This window comes from Lepidochelys kempii, chromosome 3, assembly GCF_965140265.1.
Source record: "Lepidochelys kempii isolate rLepKem1 chromosome 3, rLepKem1.hap2, whole genome shotgun sequence".
NCBI classification, from domain to species: domain Eukaryota; kingdom Metazoa; phylum Chordata; order Testudines; family Cheloniidae; genus Lepidochelys; species Lepidochelys kempii.
In genome coordinates this window covers 5925300-5942675 of record NC_133258.1, presented here as the reverse complement: position 1 = coordinate 5942675, position 17376 = coordinate 5925300, and the positions used below count along the sequence as shown (strand labels likewise).

At 51.2% G+C, this 17376-nt stretch overlaps 1 protein-coding gene across 8 annotated transcripts in view; it reads left to right on the top strand.

The window, feature by feature from the left end:
- Positions 1–17376, top strand: part of EFR3B (EFR3 homolog B) — a 153394-nt gene that overhangs the window by 110633 nt on the left and 25385 nt on the right. For 7 of the 8 annotated variants that reach the window (XM_073335563.1, XM_073335560.1, XM_073335559.1 and 4 more), the window contains 5 exons: positions 2082–2216; positions 4008–4086; positions 9531–9666; positions 12943–13101; positions 15892–16003. In XM_073335563.1, coding sequence (XP_073191664.1) covers positions 2082–2216; positions 4008–4086; positions 9531–9666; positions 12943–13101; positions 15892–16003 — 621 coding nt within the window. The remainder of the gene's footprint in view (positions 1–2081; positions 2217–4007; positions 4087–9530; positions 9667–12942; positions 13102–15891; positions 16004–17376) is intronic. The other variant, XM_073335564.1, reaches the window with a different exon arrangement.

Sequence of the window (17376 nt, the reverse complement as noted above, 5' to 3'; positions counted from 1 at the left end):
ACATGATTCGTATGGAAACCGAGGCAGATCAGTGTGTGTTTTTCAGATTGTTCTCAAGGCGCTGGGGTCTCTCCTCACTCTGATCTGAGCTCCGCATTCAAGGGCCCATGGCTAAGGAAGCTCTGACCCCACTCGTCCTCATGGTCCCGTCCATCCTCCAGAGGTACTAATAAGATATATAGTATTGGAATTGGAAAAGGTTCAGAAAAGGGCAACAAAAATGATTAGGGGGCTGGAATAGTTTCCATATGAGGAGAGATTAATAAGACTGGGACTTTTCAGCTTGGAAAAGAGCTGACTAAGGCGGGATATGATAGAGATCTATAAAATCATGACTGGTGTTGAGTAAGTAAATAAGGAAGTGTTTGCTCTTTCTCATAACAGAAGAACTAGGGGTCACCAGATGAAATTAATAGGCAGCAGGTTTAAAACAAATAAAAGGAAGTATTTCTTCACAGAATGTACAGTCAACCTGTGGAACTCCTTGCCAGGGGATGTTGTGAAGGCCAAGACTATAATAGGGTTCAAAAAAGAATTAGATAAGTTCATGGAGGATAGGTCCATCAATGGCTATTAGCCAGGAAGGGCAGGGATGGTATCCCTAGCCTGTTTGCCAGAAGCTGAGAATGGTGAACATGGGATGGATCACTTCATGGTTACCTGTTCTGTTCATTCCCTCTGAGGCACCTGGCATTGGCCACTGTTGGAAGACAGGATACTTTGCTAGATGAACCTTTGGTCTGACCCAGTGTGGCCATTCTTAGGCACGTAGCTGCTGTGGGTGGTGATTTAGAAGGAGATGGTTTCTCAAGCAATCAGGGCCAGCCACCATCACAGCCAAGTCCTTGAGTTTGACGCTGTGCTTCCCAGGCAGGAGTGTGGTGGGGGGCTCCCAGTTGGTTTTTGTGTTTGAGTGGAGGCTGCTGGGGTCTGAGCCCACTGGAGCAGCCTCGGGGCTGGGGGGTTCACTACAAGGTATAATAAATAGCAGCGAGCTAGCCCAGAGGTCAGGAATGGCTGGTTAAGGATATCTGAGCACCTCACAATCTTCATTGTATTTACCCTCCCAGCACCCTGTGGGGTAGGGCAGTGCTGTGGTCCCCATGCCACAGAGACTACACGACTTGCCAGCGTCGCGCAGGGCGTCACTGGTAGACCAGAGAATTGATACCCGGGGTCCCAATTCTGAATCTAGCACTAACCGCTGTGCCATCCTACCTCTCAGAGTCAGCGTGGCCAGTTCAGAGTCTGATGGCACAGAGCGCAGCGTTCTGGCCAGCTGGAGATGGGACGGGGTTTGTGTGACAGCCTCTGTTTAGGTTCATCAGGAGCTTGGATCTTCGATTCCAATAACCCCAGCGTGTTACTCCCGGCTGAGTGTATAAAGCACAAATCGGTGGTTTTGGTGGGGAAGGGGAGAGTCGGAGCTCCCCCTACTGGCCCATTGCAGAATAAACTAGGCACCTCTTAAACCCTGAATCAAATGCCCTCTTTTACTTGGAGCCCTAATTTGTCAGAACAGAGGAATTTCCCACTGTCTGCCTCCATTCCATGGTACATCTGAGCTGTGCCACGCTGGTAAATGTTAGGATCTGCGCGGGTGGGAGAGGTCCACGTGGGCGGAGTCCAATAGTCAGCATCCCTTCTGTTTATAGATCATCTCTCCTGTCAAAGGAGCCCAGACTGGTCAACAGGTTCACCGCACACAGGGAATCCCTTCGCTGAGCACTGAAATGCAGCCACCCTGGAGCAGAGCAGAGCACAGCAGTTCTATTCTGCATGGTGCAGTGGCATACTGCAAGGAGATGGGACGAGCCGCTAGTGTATCTGGCATGTAGGGAGGCAGTATGGCTCTCATTGTGGGCCCAGATTTCCAGTTCCAAAGGGCGGTTTTTATATTCTGGATGCTGGCGTCCTTCGCAGCGGAGGAGTGGCACCGCTGGGAGTGCAGCGTTGGAAAGAAAGCGAGAGCGTCGCGTTGTGGCACGGGAGAATGAGGGCGTGAAAATCGGTCTCCTTGATTGCTGCTGTACTGAGGGGTTGTACAGAGGAGGCTTAATCTCTCTTTCCCTCTCTCTCAGCCGCTCTCCATCTCCCCTGCAAGCAACTGAAAAGGAGAAAGAGAGTCCCACTGAGCTGGCAGAAAGGTGCCTGCGGGAGTTACTGGGGCGAGCGGCTTATGGTAACATTAAGAACGCCATCAAACCTGTTCTCATGTAAGTCACTTGATCAGGTGATTGTCCCTCCACCCTGCCTGCATCTCTCTTGGGCTGGACACTCTGGCTGTCTGTGTTCTCGTTTCCTCATCCCCTTTTGTCCCAGAGGGGGACCCTTTTGTATTGTTGATAATAAGGAACACTAATATTGCCGTGAATTAGTGAGGCTTGGGTCTACACTACAGAGTTAGGTCGACATAAGGCAGGTTATGTTGACCTAACTATGTCAGAGTCTACCCTACAGGGTTGCTCCCACCAATGTAAGTGCCCTACTACACCGATATCATAACTCCACCTCCAGGAGAGGCATAGGGCTCAGGTTGGTGTAGTTAGGGTGAGGCAGTGTCTGTATAAACACTGTGTTCCTTACATCTGCTGTTGGCTGTCTTGTCAATTTCATGGCTCAGCTGGAGCTGTGAAATTGACGAGAAAGTTGGCTCCTGGCTCCCCAGCCCGGTTGCTGCCAGGTCTCTACTCCAAGCCAAGCTGCCACCCAGGCTCCTGGCTTGAGCTGCCACTGGGAACCCTGCTGCCCCCTGGGGTCCTGGCTCCTCGCTCCCCATGGGGAGTACGGCAGCTGACTGGACTCTGGGCGCAGATCTCCTCGCCGGAAGTGAGAAGCCCTGGGTTACTGTATCCCAGCTTCTGGCTGGGAGTGGAGGAGGTGAGAAGCCTGGGGGGCAGCTGGTGAGGAGCTGCGTGGAGCTAAGAGCCCTGGCTCTCAGCCCCCCACACTGCCCTTCTTCAGTCGATAGAAGCGCTCCTGGTGAGGACATGCGCCACCGACAGAAGGAGGGTCATGTGGACATCAGCCACTGCAGTAGCTGTATATCGGCCTAACATAGGTCTACTTAAGATTGTAGGGTAGACATACCCTTAGTGTCGCTTTGTATGTAATGGAATCATAAGAACATCAGAACAGCCATACTAGGTCAGACCAGTGGTCCATCTAGCCCAGTATCCTGTCTCCAACAGTGGCCAATGCCAGGTGCTTCAGAGGGAATTCATGGCACAGGTAATCATCTAGTGATCAGATCTACTCAGCTGTGTGTCATAAACCTTAGACTGCTTATGGGCAGCGGAGATTCTCCTTTAGTTCAAGTGGCTGTGGGACCTTCGTTTCTGGATCAGGATGAGCTGAGTTCCATCTCTGCTGCTGCTTTGAAGTCAGTGGCTGCAGCCTGGAGCAGAATGGCAGCTCTGATGTCCCGGAGGCAGTGAATTTGTTCCAATACCTAGGCTGTGTACGTGTTTGGTAATCTCCTCCTCCCAACAACTACTTCCCCTAGTGGGCAGGTAACTACTATCAGCCCCAGTTTGGTGAGGAGGGAAACTGAGGCACAGAAAAGCTGAATGATTTGCCCATGGTTACAGAGGGACTGAATGGCAGAGCTGGGATAAAGACCTAGGAGTTCCTGGGTCCCCGTCCCAGCCATACAGAAGCAAAGTCAGTGAGCACAGTTGTGGACTAACCCCTGAAAGTGAGCAACTCCTGGGCCTGGGAGGGAATTGCAGAAAAAGGCAGACAAATTAGCTCTTTACAGGGTTTGAGCTTTAGCTGGCAGTTTGCAATTCTACGTCGGCTCCCCCTTCCCGATCTTTGCTCTTCCGCCTCCTCTCACTCCCTGCTCTGACTGCTTCTGTGTCACCTGCCTCCCACGCTGTTTGTTTGCTGTTTTCTCTGAGCAAAGGGAAAAGATGCCTTTGCTTGTCGTACCAGCAAGTCTACAAGCCTCTGTAATCGTTAAACTAACTCTTCTCTCTCTCTTTTTTTTTTCCCTTTCCCTGAAGCCATCTAGACAACCACTCGCTCTGGGAGCCAAAGACGTTTGCTATTCGTTGCTTTAAGATCATCATGTACTCCATTCAGGTGAGCCGCTGGAGAGATGGCGTTTTGTGTCATTTCAGTCCTGTAATGAATTGTGAGTGCATGCCCCATTGCTCTCTGCTAGGAGGAATCTGAACTGCACAACTTGTGTGTCAGTGGCCCGGTGCTGCTAACTGTGGTGAAGGCCTGTGCTTTTTGAGGAGAAGGATCTAGCTTCTGTCCCTGTTGTCGCTGTGAAAGTCTGAGTAACCACTGCATGCAGTGCTCTGGCAATGATGGGCAGATTTGTTGCACTCTATATAAGACCCTGTGGGTAATTCCCTGGAATTTCTCTGTATGTGTCAATACAGAGATTTGCTATCAGATGGTTCTTTGCAAATTACATCAACATATAAATACTGATACTTTGCCCTTACACGGTACCTTGCAAAGATGGGGAGGTTGTTACCACCATGTTACAGATGGGGAAATTGAGGCACGGAGGGTAAGTGACTTGCCCAAGGCCATTCAGAACTCCTGATTCCCAGTCCTGTGTTCTAACCGCTAGATCATACTACTTCCATGATTTACCTGTGGCACTAGTGACTGATCCTAAACCCGTTATTCAGTCAGTGAGAGTTTGCCTGAGTCGGGACTGTAGGATTGGGGAATGCATTGAATCCTTGTTGTCTTATTGCTGCCTTTGTCCTTCCCTTTCCTCATTCATTAGACACACTCGCAGCCCGGTGCAGCAAATAATGAGAGACCCTCGCTGTGCTGGGTGTCAGGATCCTGCCCTGCACTCTGGAGAAGGACAGAGAAGGCCTATCATGAGGCTGGAGCTCCCAGGAGGAATTCAGGCTGACACAGCCAGAACTCCTGGGGTGCTCATGCTGGAGTGGGAGTGCAGAGTCCCAGCTGTGCTAGCCGGTTCAGGCAACAGGACCATGGCCCTGCCCTCTTCAGGGAGCTGCTGCATGTGAAGTGGCTAGCAGGGACTATGCTTCCTAATGGGATTCTGGCCAACTCCTGGAGCCCGTCCTTGTGCACCCACTTGGGGCTAGCCAGAATTTGGCCTCAAGATCTCCTGTCTTGGACAGCCAGGGCATTGCAGATACAAGAAGTAATGCCTTAGGCTAGGGGGTCCCATCCACAATTGCTATATCAGGGGACCTCTGTTACCTAGGCAGAGGTCAATTACCTGCCTTGGAATTTGGCCAGGGCTAGCGACCCTTTTCTGCGAGCCAATAAAACGCCGCTCTAGAGGACTGTGTGTGTGGGGGACCCAGAATACAGCCTGTCTCTCTCCTTGGGGAGCCATTCTTTCCCTGTTTGTCAGTGCAAAGCATCGTCCCATTGAGTTAAGTGGTATGGCAATATGGTGGAAAAACCTTGTCAAGGGAGCCATGGGGAGCTACCCGTTTCCAGCTTGCTGCCGTTACATCAGTGCACGCCGCCTGTCTCGGCAGAAAGGGAAAGGAGCCGCCCGAGGCTAAGCACAAACTGTGCAGACAGGAGAAAACGATACAAGTCAAATTCTGCGCTCAGTCACTCCCACGGAGCCCCAGTGGCTTAGCAAGATGTTGCCTGGAGGTAAGTGAGGGGAGAATTTGACCCTCGTGTGTAGGATACTGGAAAGATATTGAAACAAACTGTGAAATAATCAGTCAGCCTCTGGAGGAGAATAGGGTTAGCAGGAATGGCCAGCATGGCTTTGTCAGGAATAAATCACGGCAAACCCACTGAATTTCCCTCTTTGGCAGGGTCACTGGCCTAGTCACTGGGCGGGAAGCTTTCGACATAGATTCATAGATATTTAGGTCAGAAGGGACCATTATGATCATCTAGTCTGACCTCCTGCACAACGCAGGCCACAGAATTTCACCCACCACTCCTACAAAAAAACCCTCACACCTATATCTGTGCTATTGAAGTCCTCAAATCGTAGTTTAAAGACTTCAAGGAGCAGAGAATCCTCCAGCAAGTGACCCGTGGCCCATGCTACAGAGGAAGGCGAAAAACCTCCAGGGCCTCTTCCAATCTGCCCTGGAGGAAAATTCCTTCCTGACCCCAAATATGGCGATCAGCTAAACCCTGAGCATATGGGCAAGATTCATCAGCCAGATACTACAGAAAATACTTTCCTGGGTAACTTGGATCTCACCCCATCTAATAGCCCATCACAGGCCATTGGGCCTATTTACCATGAATATTTAATTACCAAAACCATGTTATCCCATCATACCATCTCCTCCATAAACTTATCGAGTTTAATCTTAAAGCCAGATAGATCTTTTGCCCCCAATGCTTCCCTTGGGAGGCTATTCCAAAACTTCACTATACCTTGATTTCAGTGAGGCTTTTGACACAGTCCCACGTGACATTCTCATAAGTAAACTAGGGAAATGTGGGTTTGATGAAGTTACTATAAGGTGGATTCACAACTGGTTGAAAGACTGGAGTAGTTGTCACTGGTTTGCTGTGAAACTGGGAAGATGTATCCAGTACGGCCCTACGGGGGGTATCCTGGCTCCAGGGCTATTCAGTCTTTTCATTAATGGCTTGGAAAATGGAATGGAGAGTATTCAGATGCCATCACGCTGGGAGGGGTTGCCAGCACTTTGCAGACGGGATTAGCATTCAAAACCCCCTTGACAAACTGGAGAATTGGTCTGAAATCCAAGAGATGAAATTCAATAAAGACAAGTGCAGCGTACTTCACTTAGGAGGGAACTATCAAAAGCACAACTACAAAATGGGGAATAACTGGCTAGGGGGTCGTACTGCTGAGAAGGATCTGGGGCTTATAATGGGTCACAAATTGAATACGAGTCACCAGTGATAATATCATTTGGGGTGTATTGACGGGAGCGTCGTATGTGAGACATGGGAGGTAACTGTCTCGCTCTGCTTGGTGCTGCTGAACTACTGCGGTGGGAGCACTGTGTCCAGTTCTGGGTGCCACCGGTTAGGAAAGACGTGGACAAATTCGAGAGAGTTCAGAGGAGAGCAACAAAAAGGACCTGTGATCAAAGGACCTGTGAGGAAAGGTTACAAACACTGGCCATGTTTAGTTTTGAGAAAAGAAGCCTGTCAGGGGACCTGATAAGTCTTCGAATATGTTAAGAGCCATTATAAGGAGGATAATTATCAATTGTTCTCCATGTCCTCAGACAGCTTTATCTGCAGCAAGGTTTAGGTTAGATATTAAGTGAAAACTTTTGAGCTCTCAGGGGAGTTCAGCTCTGGAACGGGCTTCCAAGGGAGGTTGTGGAATCCCTGTCATTGGAGGTTTTTAACAGATTGGCCAAACACCTGTCAGGGATGGTCCAGGTTTACTTGGTTCTTCCACAGTGCAGGGGGCTGGACTTGACAACTTTTTGAGGTCCCTTCCAGCCTGACGTTTCTATGATTCTATGATTCTGGGCTTTATCTTTTTCCCCTTCTTGCTCTGAAGCCCTCCCCTTTCAGGTGACGTTGTTGGATTGAGTTAGGCCCCAGATTTAGGTTTTGTTAGAAAACAGGATTCTAGAAATTCTGAGGTAATTAGAAATGTTTCCATGATCTCTTTGTTTGAATCCCAATGAAAATATATTTCTGTCTGGATTGTCATCTTGCTTCCCTTCTTTGTTGTCACTTAGCCCATTTACTTTTCACCCATCGCATTGGTTATTTATCCTTTTTCCACTCTGCACAGCTGGGTAAACGGAGAGGAAGGACAGCTTGGTGGTTAGGGCATTAGCTGCGGAGACCAGGTTTCAATTCCCAGCTCAGCCACTGACTTCCTGTGGGACCACGTACAAGTCACTTAGCCTCCCTGTTCCTCAGTGTCCCATCCTTACAATGGTGATTGTAGCACTGTCCTGCCTCACAGTGATGTTGTCAGGATAAGTCTTTTGCTACTACAGTGATAGGGTACCAAAGATGTCAGTGTCACTTTTGTTTCTCGTTAATTTTGATTTATGGCTCTCTCCTGACAGCTCAGCCCTGCTGTCCTTGGGGAATGCTTACATTAGGAAAGGCACCTGTTTTCATTGCATGTTTTATCTTGTAAACTGCACGATGCCCATTATCTTTAGATTAGGTTTTATAAAATCAATTTTTTTTACAAAACCTAAATGCTGGGCGTAAGTAACTCACTAGGGTCCGTTTGAAGGATACACAATCAATACATTCTCCCTTCATAAATACCTGGGGTTAATCACTTATTGGACCAACTCCTGTTGGTGAGAGGGACAAGCTTTTGAGCCACACAGAGCTCTTCTTTAGGTCTGGGAGAGGTACTCAGAGCGTCACAGCGAAATACAAGATTGAATGGATAGTTTAGCATAAATAGTAAGCACATATTATAAGGGACCAATGCTAAGCTATTTGACCTTGTATTTATCTGTGACGCTCTCAGTACCTCTTCCAGGCCTGAACAAGAGCTCTGTGTGGCTCAAAAGTTTCTCTCTCACCAACAGAAGTTGGTCCACTAAAAGATATATGACCTCCCCCACTTCATCTCTTTCATATCCCGGGACTGACCCGGTTACAACACCCATGCATACAGGATTAATCATGACAGTGGCTTTTATACATATGTAAACCCTGTAAATCATTTCCCCTATATGAACATCTCCAGACTAAAGTTCCATGCACTAGACTTTTGTAAGTATGTTTCCATTCTGCACGTACATTTCTATTTGGTAGCTTGAAAAGACCTGTTAAGGCATCAGGTGTATTCCTGGGACAGTGAAGGTTGTTCCCTCCATGGTATATTTCCCTGTGCCTCTTTCCATAAATAGACTGGTGCAGTCTGTGTGAGCGCATCTTCTACTGGCTGGACCCAGCCTCTTACTTTCCCTTCGTTAAGGGTGGTCCCCTTGAGATCGAGTGGCAGAGACCAGTGCTTTTGGTGCTGAAGGTTCCTGATTCTGTCCTTCCAGGGGACCTGTCATACCTGCATGTCTGTGGCCGTGCTAATGTGAGCATGAAACGAGCCGCTGAGCTCTCCAAGCCAAGGTAGTGGGTGCCATTAGGAGTGACACATTTATCACTCACAGGTGTTAAATTGATCTCAGCACTTGCGGGATTGGCCACAGAATTCTTCCTCAACTCACCTTCCTGCTGCCATCTCCCTGGCGTCAGTGGGATTACACAGGCCGCAGGCAGGCACAGAATTTGGCCTGGTATGGAAGATTCCACACACACAGGTCAATAGTTCAGTGCTGCGTACGTCCATTTTTAATGGCCACCATTGTGCGGTCAGGAAAGGCTCTGTGCAGAAGTGACCCCGCACTCTGTGTGCCTTCCAGTTAACTCCGCTGCCTTCCTTGCAGAGGTGGTGCTGCTATGGGAAAGCAGGCTGGATTCTGCCCTCGCATGGGTGTCATCTGCCAGGTGCTGACTGTCAGGCCTTCCTTTCTTGCGCTGGTGTCCGAGGCAGGAATTGCCCCCAAACCGCTAAGGTCGGCCCGGCTCAGCAGCCGTCTATCAGCGTGGCTCACTCTCTGCTTTCCTTCCAGCCTCAGCATTCCCACTTGGTGATCCAGCAACTCCTGGGACACCTGGATGCCAACAGCAAGAGTGCAGCCACGGTGCGGGCTGGGATCGTGGAGGTCCTGTCGGAGGCAGCTGTCATCGCAGCCTCAGGATCAGTGGGTAAGGAAGGGACCCAGTCCAGTGAGCCTCCGATCATGGCCGGAGGGCACTCCCATGGCTTTCCCCGTCCCTCCAGCGGCTGAGCCTGCATCTGCCTCTCCAGGCTGGAGCTCCCGGCCGGGCTGGAGTGATTCCCTTCAGGCTGGGGCCTGCAGCAGTAACTGATCTGAGAGGCACGGTGGGAGCTGGGTTCTCAGGAGCCAGAAATGGCCGCTCCAGGAGCCATGGCGAAAGCTTGGCCCAGTGCAGGCTGCTGCACTGTAGCAACTGGAAGCATTTGTCAGTTTCCTTTCGAGACCCATTAGACGGGACGGGGCATTGCAGAAGTGCCAGCAGTTACCCAGCACATCGAGATGCCAGCTGGGGATAAAACCCCTACGCAACTGGGAAGGAAATGAGGCAGGCAGACAGACAGACACTGGGCTGATGGATTGTTGGTGCCCGCAGTACTGTGCCAACAGGGAATGGTTCAGCCTGGCTCGTTGCTTCCCTTTGCACTGCCAGCAGCTGGCACCATGGGCACCAGGTCAGAGAGCAGGAAGTGTCCGAGCTTCGGGGAGAGAACGGTTTGATTTAGGTTTGTTCCGACTCCCGGCTGGAAAGATCTGAGAGCGGCAGGTGGTGCATTTGGAGAGGCGGACTCCCCGGCAAGGCTTTTACACCTGAGGCCTGCTCCTGCTCCCACCTCTGGCAGCAGCCGAGTGGGACGAGGGAGGTGCCCCTTATGTTGCCTGAGCCCAGCTGGCCTTAGGCGCTGGTGGATTGGCTGGTTCTACGGGGTGAGCTGAGCACACGCAGCCTGGGATTATGGGCTTTAAGGGAGAGCTGCTGGCATTTGGACAGCACATCCACGTGTGGATTCCCTTGTGCTCAGCGCTCCTGCTTCGAGCTGTAGAATCGCAGAATCCGGGCCAGGGGGGTTCCTGCTGCTTAGACCCGGGAGTCCTGGGCTCGGTACCCCTTGCACTCCTGGCCTCCTGACGCACAGTGTGACATAAACGCAGATGACTTAGTTCTGTCCATTAATCAGACGCTCTTAAATCCTGGATTCCCTGGGGCTGTGGGCTTCCCATCTCTGAGCTTCAGTGTCTCAGGCACATCAGGCCAGGGAGCGTTGGCTAGTGCCTGTTGCAGGGGACTGGGAGTTGAGCTCCTCGGCTCAGTTTCTGGCACTGTCTCACCGTGTGACCTAAGGTCGGCAAAAAGCAGCTAATGAGACTGGGTCAGTAGAACAAGGAGATGAGCGGGCAGGTTGTTAGAGATGGTGGTTCACATCAGGATTGTACTGGGCTTTGTTTTTCCATACATTTCCTTCCCCCCCCCCCCGCATCTTTTCTGTGTCTTTCTTTCTTGTATTTATATTCCTTACAAGTATGTGGTCACATGTATTCAGGCCAGAGGTGCATCAGAAACACACAGACCCTTGGAGAAACCAGGTAGGTGTTGGCATTATAGGAGCACATCAGGATCTCTTTGTGCTAGGCGCTTCACCAACACGCAGTGAGAGATGGTTTCAGCCCCAAAGAGCCAGCAATCAAAATAGATGAGACAGAAAGGATGGGAGGGGAAACTGAGGCATGGAGCAGTGAAGTGAGTTGCCCAGGATGACACAGCAGGTAGAGGGCAGAGCTGGGAACAGAGTCCTGAGTCCCAGCATGCTCTGCACCTTGAAGCCTGGACAACTCTATGCGACGGAGTGCATCTCCATAGCAAAACTGCCGTGTTCTCTTCTGTAGGCAGCGTAGCTGGAGTCGTGTCAGTCCCAGGATATTAGAGAGACGATGACCTGTAGAAGAGCTCAGGGTGGCTCAAAAGCTTGTCTCTCCGCAACAGAAATTGGTCCAATAAAAGAGGTCACCTCTCCTGCCTTGTCTCTCTCGTGTTCTAGTCTGTTTGTTTCATCTGTTCTCGCTAGGATCTCACATCCCCGTGGTATCTAACCCCCTCCCGGTCATGCGTTCAGCAGCATGACTGCGCAGCTCTCTTGCTGTTTGTTCTCCTGTCCTCTCCCCACAGGCAGACGTGATTGCAGGGAGTGGCTTGCTTTGTTAGGGTTGTAGGGGATTTGGGGGTTTTCAACACACGCATTTCTCTGTATTTGTGTTAGGGAGAGCGAGTCAAAGAAATGCGCCTTGCAGTCGGAGCAGAAGCAAGGGAGGTTTGTGATGGTCTTTAGCTTCTGGGGGAGTTCCCTGGAGCACTGCGGTGTTATGTGGGGAGCCCCTAACTGCTGTAACCCTGTGCAGATGGCATCAGACCATTGTAGCGACCTTGCCAAGCCATGCTGGCCAGGGCTTTCCAAAGCGCTCGGTGTAGTCCTAGGTCTGTTCCCTGAAAAGTCAGTGATCATACTCCCCTTTGATGGGAGCAGAGTTAGGTGAAGGCTCAGCCTGTTTGAAAACCTGACCCACTCCCTCCCTCGTGGCCTTGCCTACATCAGAGCTTTGTCCAGATCGCTGTTACCCCCAGTCTCCGTGGTGGCAATGGAGGGAGCGCTGCTTGGGGCTGTTGGCTTTCTCCATCATTTGGCTCATCTGACATGATCAGGATGGTCAAAGGTGGCAGCAGCCGGGGTCCCGTCTGGCCAAGCACCGCCCACTGTGGGAGTTGAACCAGTGGTTGCAATTGTGGGATGTGTCGGGGTGGGGACTTATGTCCCAGTCATAAAGACCCCAGGGGCCAAACTCCCCGTTGAGTTGAGTTGGGTTTAACAAGGGCTTTACTTCAGATTGCTAACAAATCACTAGCACCGTTTGGTCCCATCTGTGCTGGCAAACCCCAGACTGTGCTCTCGGAAATGATCCTCGGATGTGGGATCTTTGCTAGTGTAGATGTGAGAGGTAATGTGTGAGGTTCATACTGGTGGGAGGGTTGAGTTTGTGGCACTGTCCACTCTGGCCCTGTGTCTCTGTTGGGGGTCTGAAGAGCAAGGACCATAAGCCTGGGATGTCCTCTTCTTTGTCAGGTTGCATCCTAGTGTGACCAGCCCCCTCTCGCTTACAGTGGGGCTGCATGTCCCAGTAGGAGTAGCAGGGTTGGCTGAATGGGAGCAATGTGGTGTAGCGGCTAGACCGCTGGCCTGGGTCTCAGGAGATCTTGGTTCAATTCCGGCTCGGCCCTTGGCCTGCTGGGTGACTTTGGGCAAGTCCCTGCCTCTCTTTTTGCCTCAGTTTCCTCATCTGTAAATTGGGGGTAATGAGACTGACCTTTAAGCACTGTAAGAGCTCGGTGGTGGTATTGCTCAATGCCTCTGCCTGCCCTCTCCGCCCTGCTCAGGACCGACTGTGCTGGAAGTGTTCAACACTCTGCTGCGGCAGCTCCGCCTGAGCATCGACTACGAGCTGACAGGCAGCTATGACTGTGCTGTCATCAGTACCAAGATCATCAAGGAGCATGAAGAGAGGATGTTCCAAGAGGCCGTTATCAAGACCACAGGTATGCAGGTCGCGCGCTGTGGGGGCATCGCGTCCTCCATTGGCCGGAGGGGCCTGCTCTGCTAACAAGGACGTGTTCAGATAAGGGCGGAGTCGTTTGCTGCTGCTGTCGGTCGGGCTGGACAGGGGTGATCTGATGGTTGTGAAAACCAGACCCATAAAACAGGAAACTATCCAAATCACATATCATGCCGAGGAGCAAAATCGGCTAGTCAAGGAGGAGCCAGCCCTACAGTTCTAGTTACAGGGCAGGTCTGCCGGGATCTAATTGACCGATGTTCCCACATCCTGAGTAAGATTCTTTCTAACACGAGGGAACACCAGGGAAGTGTACATCCAGCCTGACTTGTGAGTCTGCATTGAAACCCACAGACTCGGCTTGGGGTCAGGCCCTAGAGACAAAGGGGGAAGTGCAGCAGTGGCGTTGGGAAAAGGCTCAGGGACAGTGACATCTGAGCCGATAATGGAATGATCATTGTTTATCCCTAAATGCGTGACCTCACACTTCTCACTATTAAATTTCATCCTATTCCTATTACTCCAGTTGACAAGGTCATCCAGATCCTCCTGTAGGATCTCCCGGTCCTTCTCTAAATTGGCAATACCTCCCAGCTTTGTGTCATCCGCAAACTTTATTGTCACGCTCCCACTTTTTGTGCCGAGGTCAGTAATAAAAGGATTAAATAAGATTGGTCCCAAAACTGATCCTTGAGGATCTCCACTGGTAACCTCCCTCCAGCCTGACAGTTCACCTTTCAGTAGGACCCGCTGTAGTCTCCCTGATAACCAATTCCTTATCCACCTTTCAATGTTTATATTGATCCCCATCTTTTCCAATTTAACTAATAATTCCCCATGTGGCACGGTATCAAATGCCTTACTGAAATCTAGGTAAATTAGATCCACTGCGTTTCCTTTGTCTAAAAAATCTGTTACTTTCTCAAAGCAGGAGATCAGGTTGCTTTGGCACGGTCTACCTTTTGTAAAACCATGTTGTATTTTGTCCCATTTACCATTGACTTCAATGTCCTTAACTACTTTCTCCTTCAAAATTTTTTCCAAGACCTTGCATAACAACTCGGTTTTCCCAATCAGCTCAGTGGAAAACACAAACTCGGGAGCTTCTTGGAATTGTCACCCACTTCTTTATCCTGCCATTTATTTCACTTATGTCTCATTTGTAAATTTCCCAGAGGGGTGAATTGGCTTCCTATAGGAAATCGATACTTTGGCAGAAGTTTGGATCCAGTTTAGATCATAAGTGGCTGTGACTTGGATGGATCTGTCATCTGGGTTCCCATTTGTCCACATCACAGACTCACATCCTGATGGGAGGGGTGCATGGTCAGGAGGGGCTGAAAATCAGGACCGAGGTGCAGAGCAAACAAATGATTGAAAAGCTGTTGTCCTTAGCTTGGTGGTACAGATGAATTGAGGAACAGCAAAAACAATGAGCAGTCCTTGTGGCACCTTAGAGACTAACAAATGTATTTGAGCACAAGCTTTCGTGGGCTAACACTTGTCTAGCAATGACAAAGAAATACCAGCGGAGGGCAGTATCCACCCAAGAATGCCCAAACACAGCCTCATCTCCGAGGCTGAACACAGGGAACTGCAAAGAGATTCTGGCTATAGGCGGAGATTTCCGTTTGCCCTTGTGAGATTTGGGAGCAGTGTAAGAGGTAGTGGGCATGAGCTAACTACGAGGTACCAGCCTCCCTGCAGTTCTAATTTGTGCCGCAGCCTTTACACTGCTGGAATAGGATCGTTTTGTCTCCAGGTGCCCAGGTGGAGAGGCAGGATGCTGCTGATCCAGGCCTGCCCGTCAGAGGAGCCTCTAGTCTGAGCAGTGAATCAGAGGCGCAGCAGCAGGGGTAGCCCATTGCCGGCTTGGCTTGGCTGTCTGCCTTCTGCCTGAGGAGTCCTTGTTCTTGGTGGATCTGAGCTCTGTTCACCCTACCCCTCCCTCAAGGAGGGGCGTGAGTGTAGGGCAGGGACATGAGGGGAGACGGAGAAATCCGAGCGAGGAAGCTGCTGCAGGCCACTGCCTAAGCTCCTCAGGACTTTTGTTCTCTCCGCTGGGAATGGCACTGCAGCCAGCCTGCCTGCTGCTTAGCCCTGGCAGGCCGGCTGTAGCCAAGCCCTGCCGGGGCGGATTCTCCACTCACAGCTCTGAGCAAACCCAGTGGTGCGGTCCCAGGGGGAGGAGGAGAGGGAACGGCCCTGGCTGGGCAGGTTCTGGCCCTCCCTACGCCGGGACGTACTTACCCCTGACCTGGTGACCCTGTGTGCTGCTAAGCCCGGGGCTGAGAGGAGCAGGATATGCCGGAGCATACTGCTCTGAAGGCCACTTCTGCTGCCTGTGTGGTGCTGATTAAGGTGGGTCTTTCCCCCGCTTTTGGCTTTCTGAGGGGCTAAAGGGTCCTGCTTGACGCCTGTCAAGACCAAACGCTAATCGCCTGAGCTGTGTGCTGGTGATGACTTACCCAACCTCTGCTACTGCCCATGAATGCCGGTGGGCCACCCAGCTGATCCCGCTCGCGGCAATCCGAGGAGGAAGCCCCCTTGGTGCTCTTCCTGAGGTTCAGCCTGGGGGCTCTCTCTGGCCAGGCGTGTCGTGGGGTAGGTAAACGGACGTGCAGGGCTCAGTTCTGTGTGGGATGCTCACTGACCGCTGAGGGCAGAGATGGGTGCGCGGGCGTCTGCTGTGGAAATGGGAACTGGGCGTGTGTTTCTCCTGCAGGTTGACCTTGACGGTCTTGCATGGTCTTAGTGCTGTCTGTCTTCTCAGGTTCCTTTGCCAGCACCCTCCCCACCTATCAGAGGTCCGAGGTCATGCTCTTTATAATGAGCAAGGTCCCACTGCCTTCTCTGCACCACGCTCTAGACGCTGGGAAAGCTGGGTGAGGACAAATTTACTTCTCTTCTCTCCCTGCCCCTCCTGCGGAAAGGGAACCTCTCTCAGGTGACACACTGGAAGCTGATCAAGAATTGGGTTTGGATTCGCTCCAGCAGGGATCCCTGGGGAAGTGTCCCCTGCCTCCCCTGGACATGCACCAGGCCAGACTTTAGTTCATATCCCGGACCAGTTTTCAGGAAGGTCTTTGACTCTTGGGGCCGCTTCTCTGATTCATTGTACAGTAGAAGACTCCTTTCACTTCTAGGTCCCTGGTTCAAATCCAGCCTCCGGTGGTTGAAGGTAGTGTCCATCCATGACCTTTATAAAATGAGCTCCGGTCAGCTTTTATTGGATGGGTGCCCAAATCACAGAGCCACCACCACAGCTGGTCCCCTTAGTAACCGAGACACCAAAGAGCAAGTGGGCCATGGAGGCTGACCTCCTGTCACCCCCGCCTCCTCAGTCAGTGCTTGGTACATTGGGAGGGCCGTGGCAAGGAAGCTTGCACGGCCATTTCTGTGACTATCGAGACTGCCATGCTTGCCATCTGCATTCACCCTCCAAATTCCCCGTCAAAGCCTCTTTACGGCGCAGTTAGAAAGGCACGTGAATCCAGTGTGTCATGAGCAAAGGGTTTCCCTCTTCCTTCTCACGCTTTGCTGCCTTTTCAGAATGTGACTGAAATCCTTATCCCAGGGCAAGAGAGCTTTGGGAGAGCAGAGCTTTAATAAGAGCGGCCATATTGGGTCAGACCCAGGGTCCATTTAGCCCAGTGTCTTGTCTTCCCACAGTGGCCAGTGCCAGGTGCTTCAGAGGGAATGAACAGAACAGGGCAATTATTGAGTGATCTGTCCCCTGCTGTCTACTCCCAGGATCTGCCAGTCAGAGGCTAAGGACACCCAGAGCGTGAGGTTGCGTCCCTGACCATCTTGGCTAATAGCCATTGATGGACCTATCCTCCATGAACTTACCTAGTTCTTTTTTGAACCCTGTTATAGTCTTGGCCTTCACAACATCCTCTGGCAAGGAGTTCTACAGGTCGACTGTGCGTTGTGTGAAGAAATACTTCCTTTTGTTTGTTTTAAACCTGCTGCTTATTAAATGCTTTAATGCTGCATCTCCATCCTTTCAGGCAGACGTGGCCACAGGAGACTAGTAGCTTCATCAGAATTAGCCATGTGGGTTTGCTTGACTGTTCTGCTAGAGGCTGGAAGTGCGCAGAGGGCTAGGGTTTCAGGCAAGAGACACAGTCAGGAATCCTGGCTGGTATTCCCCACCCCGTCACTGACTCACTGAATGACCTGGAGCAAGTCGCTCATGGCCTGAGGTTCCGGGGTGTGGAGCACTCAGCTGCCACTGAAGACAGTTTCCCTTGTC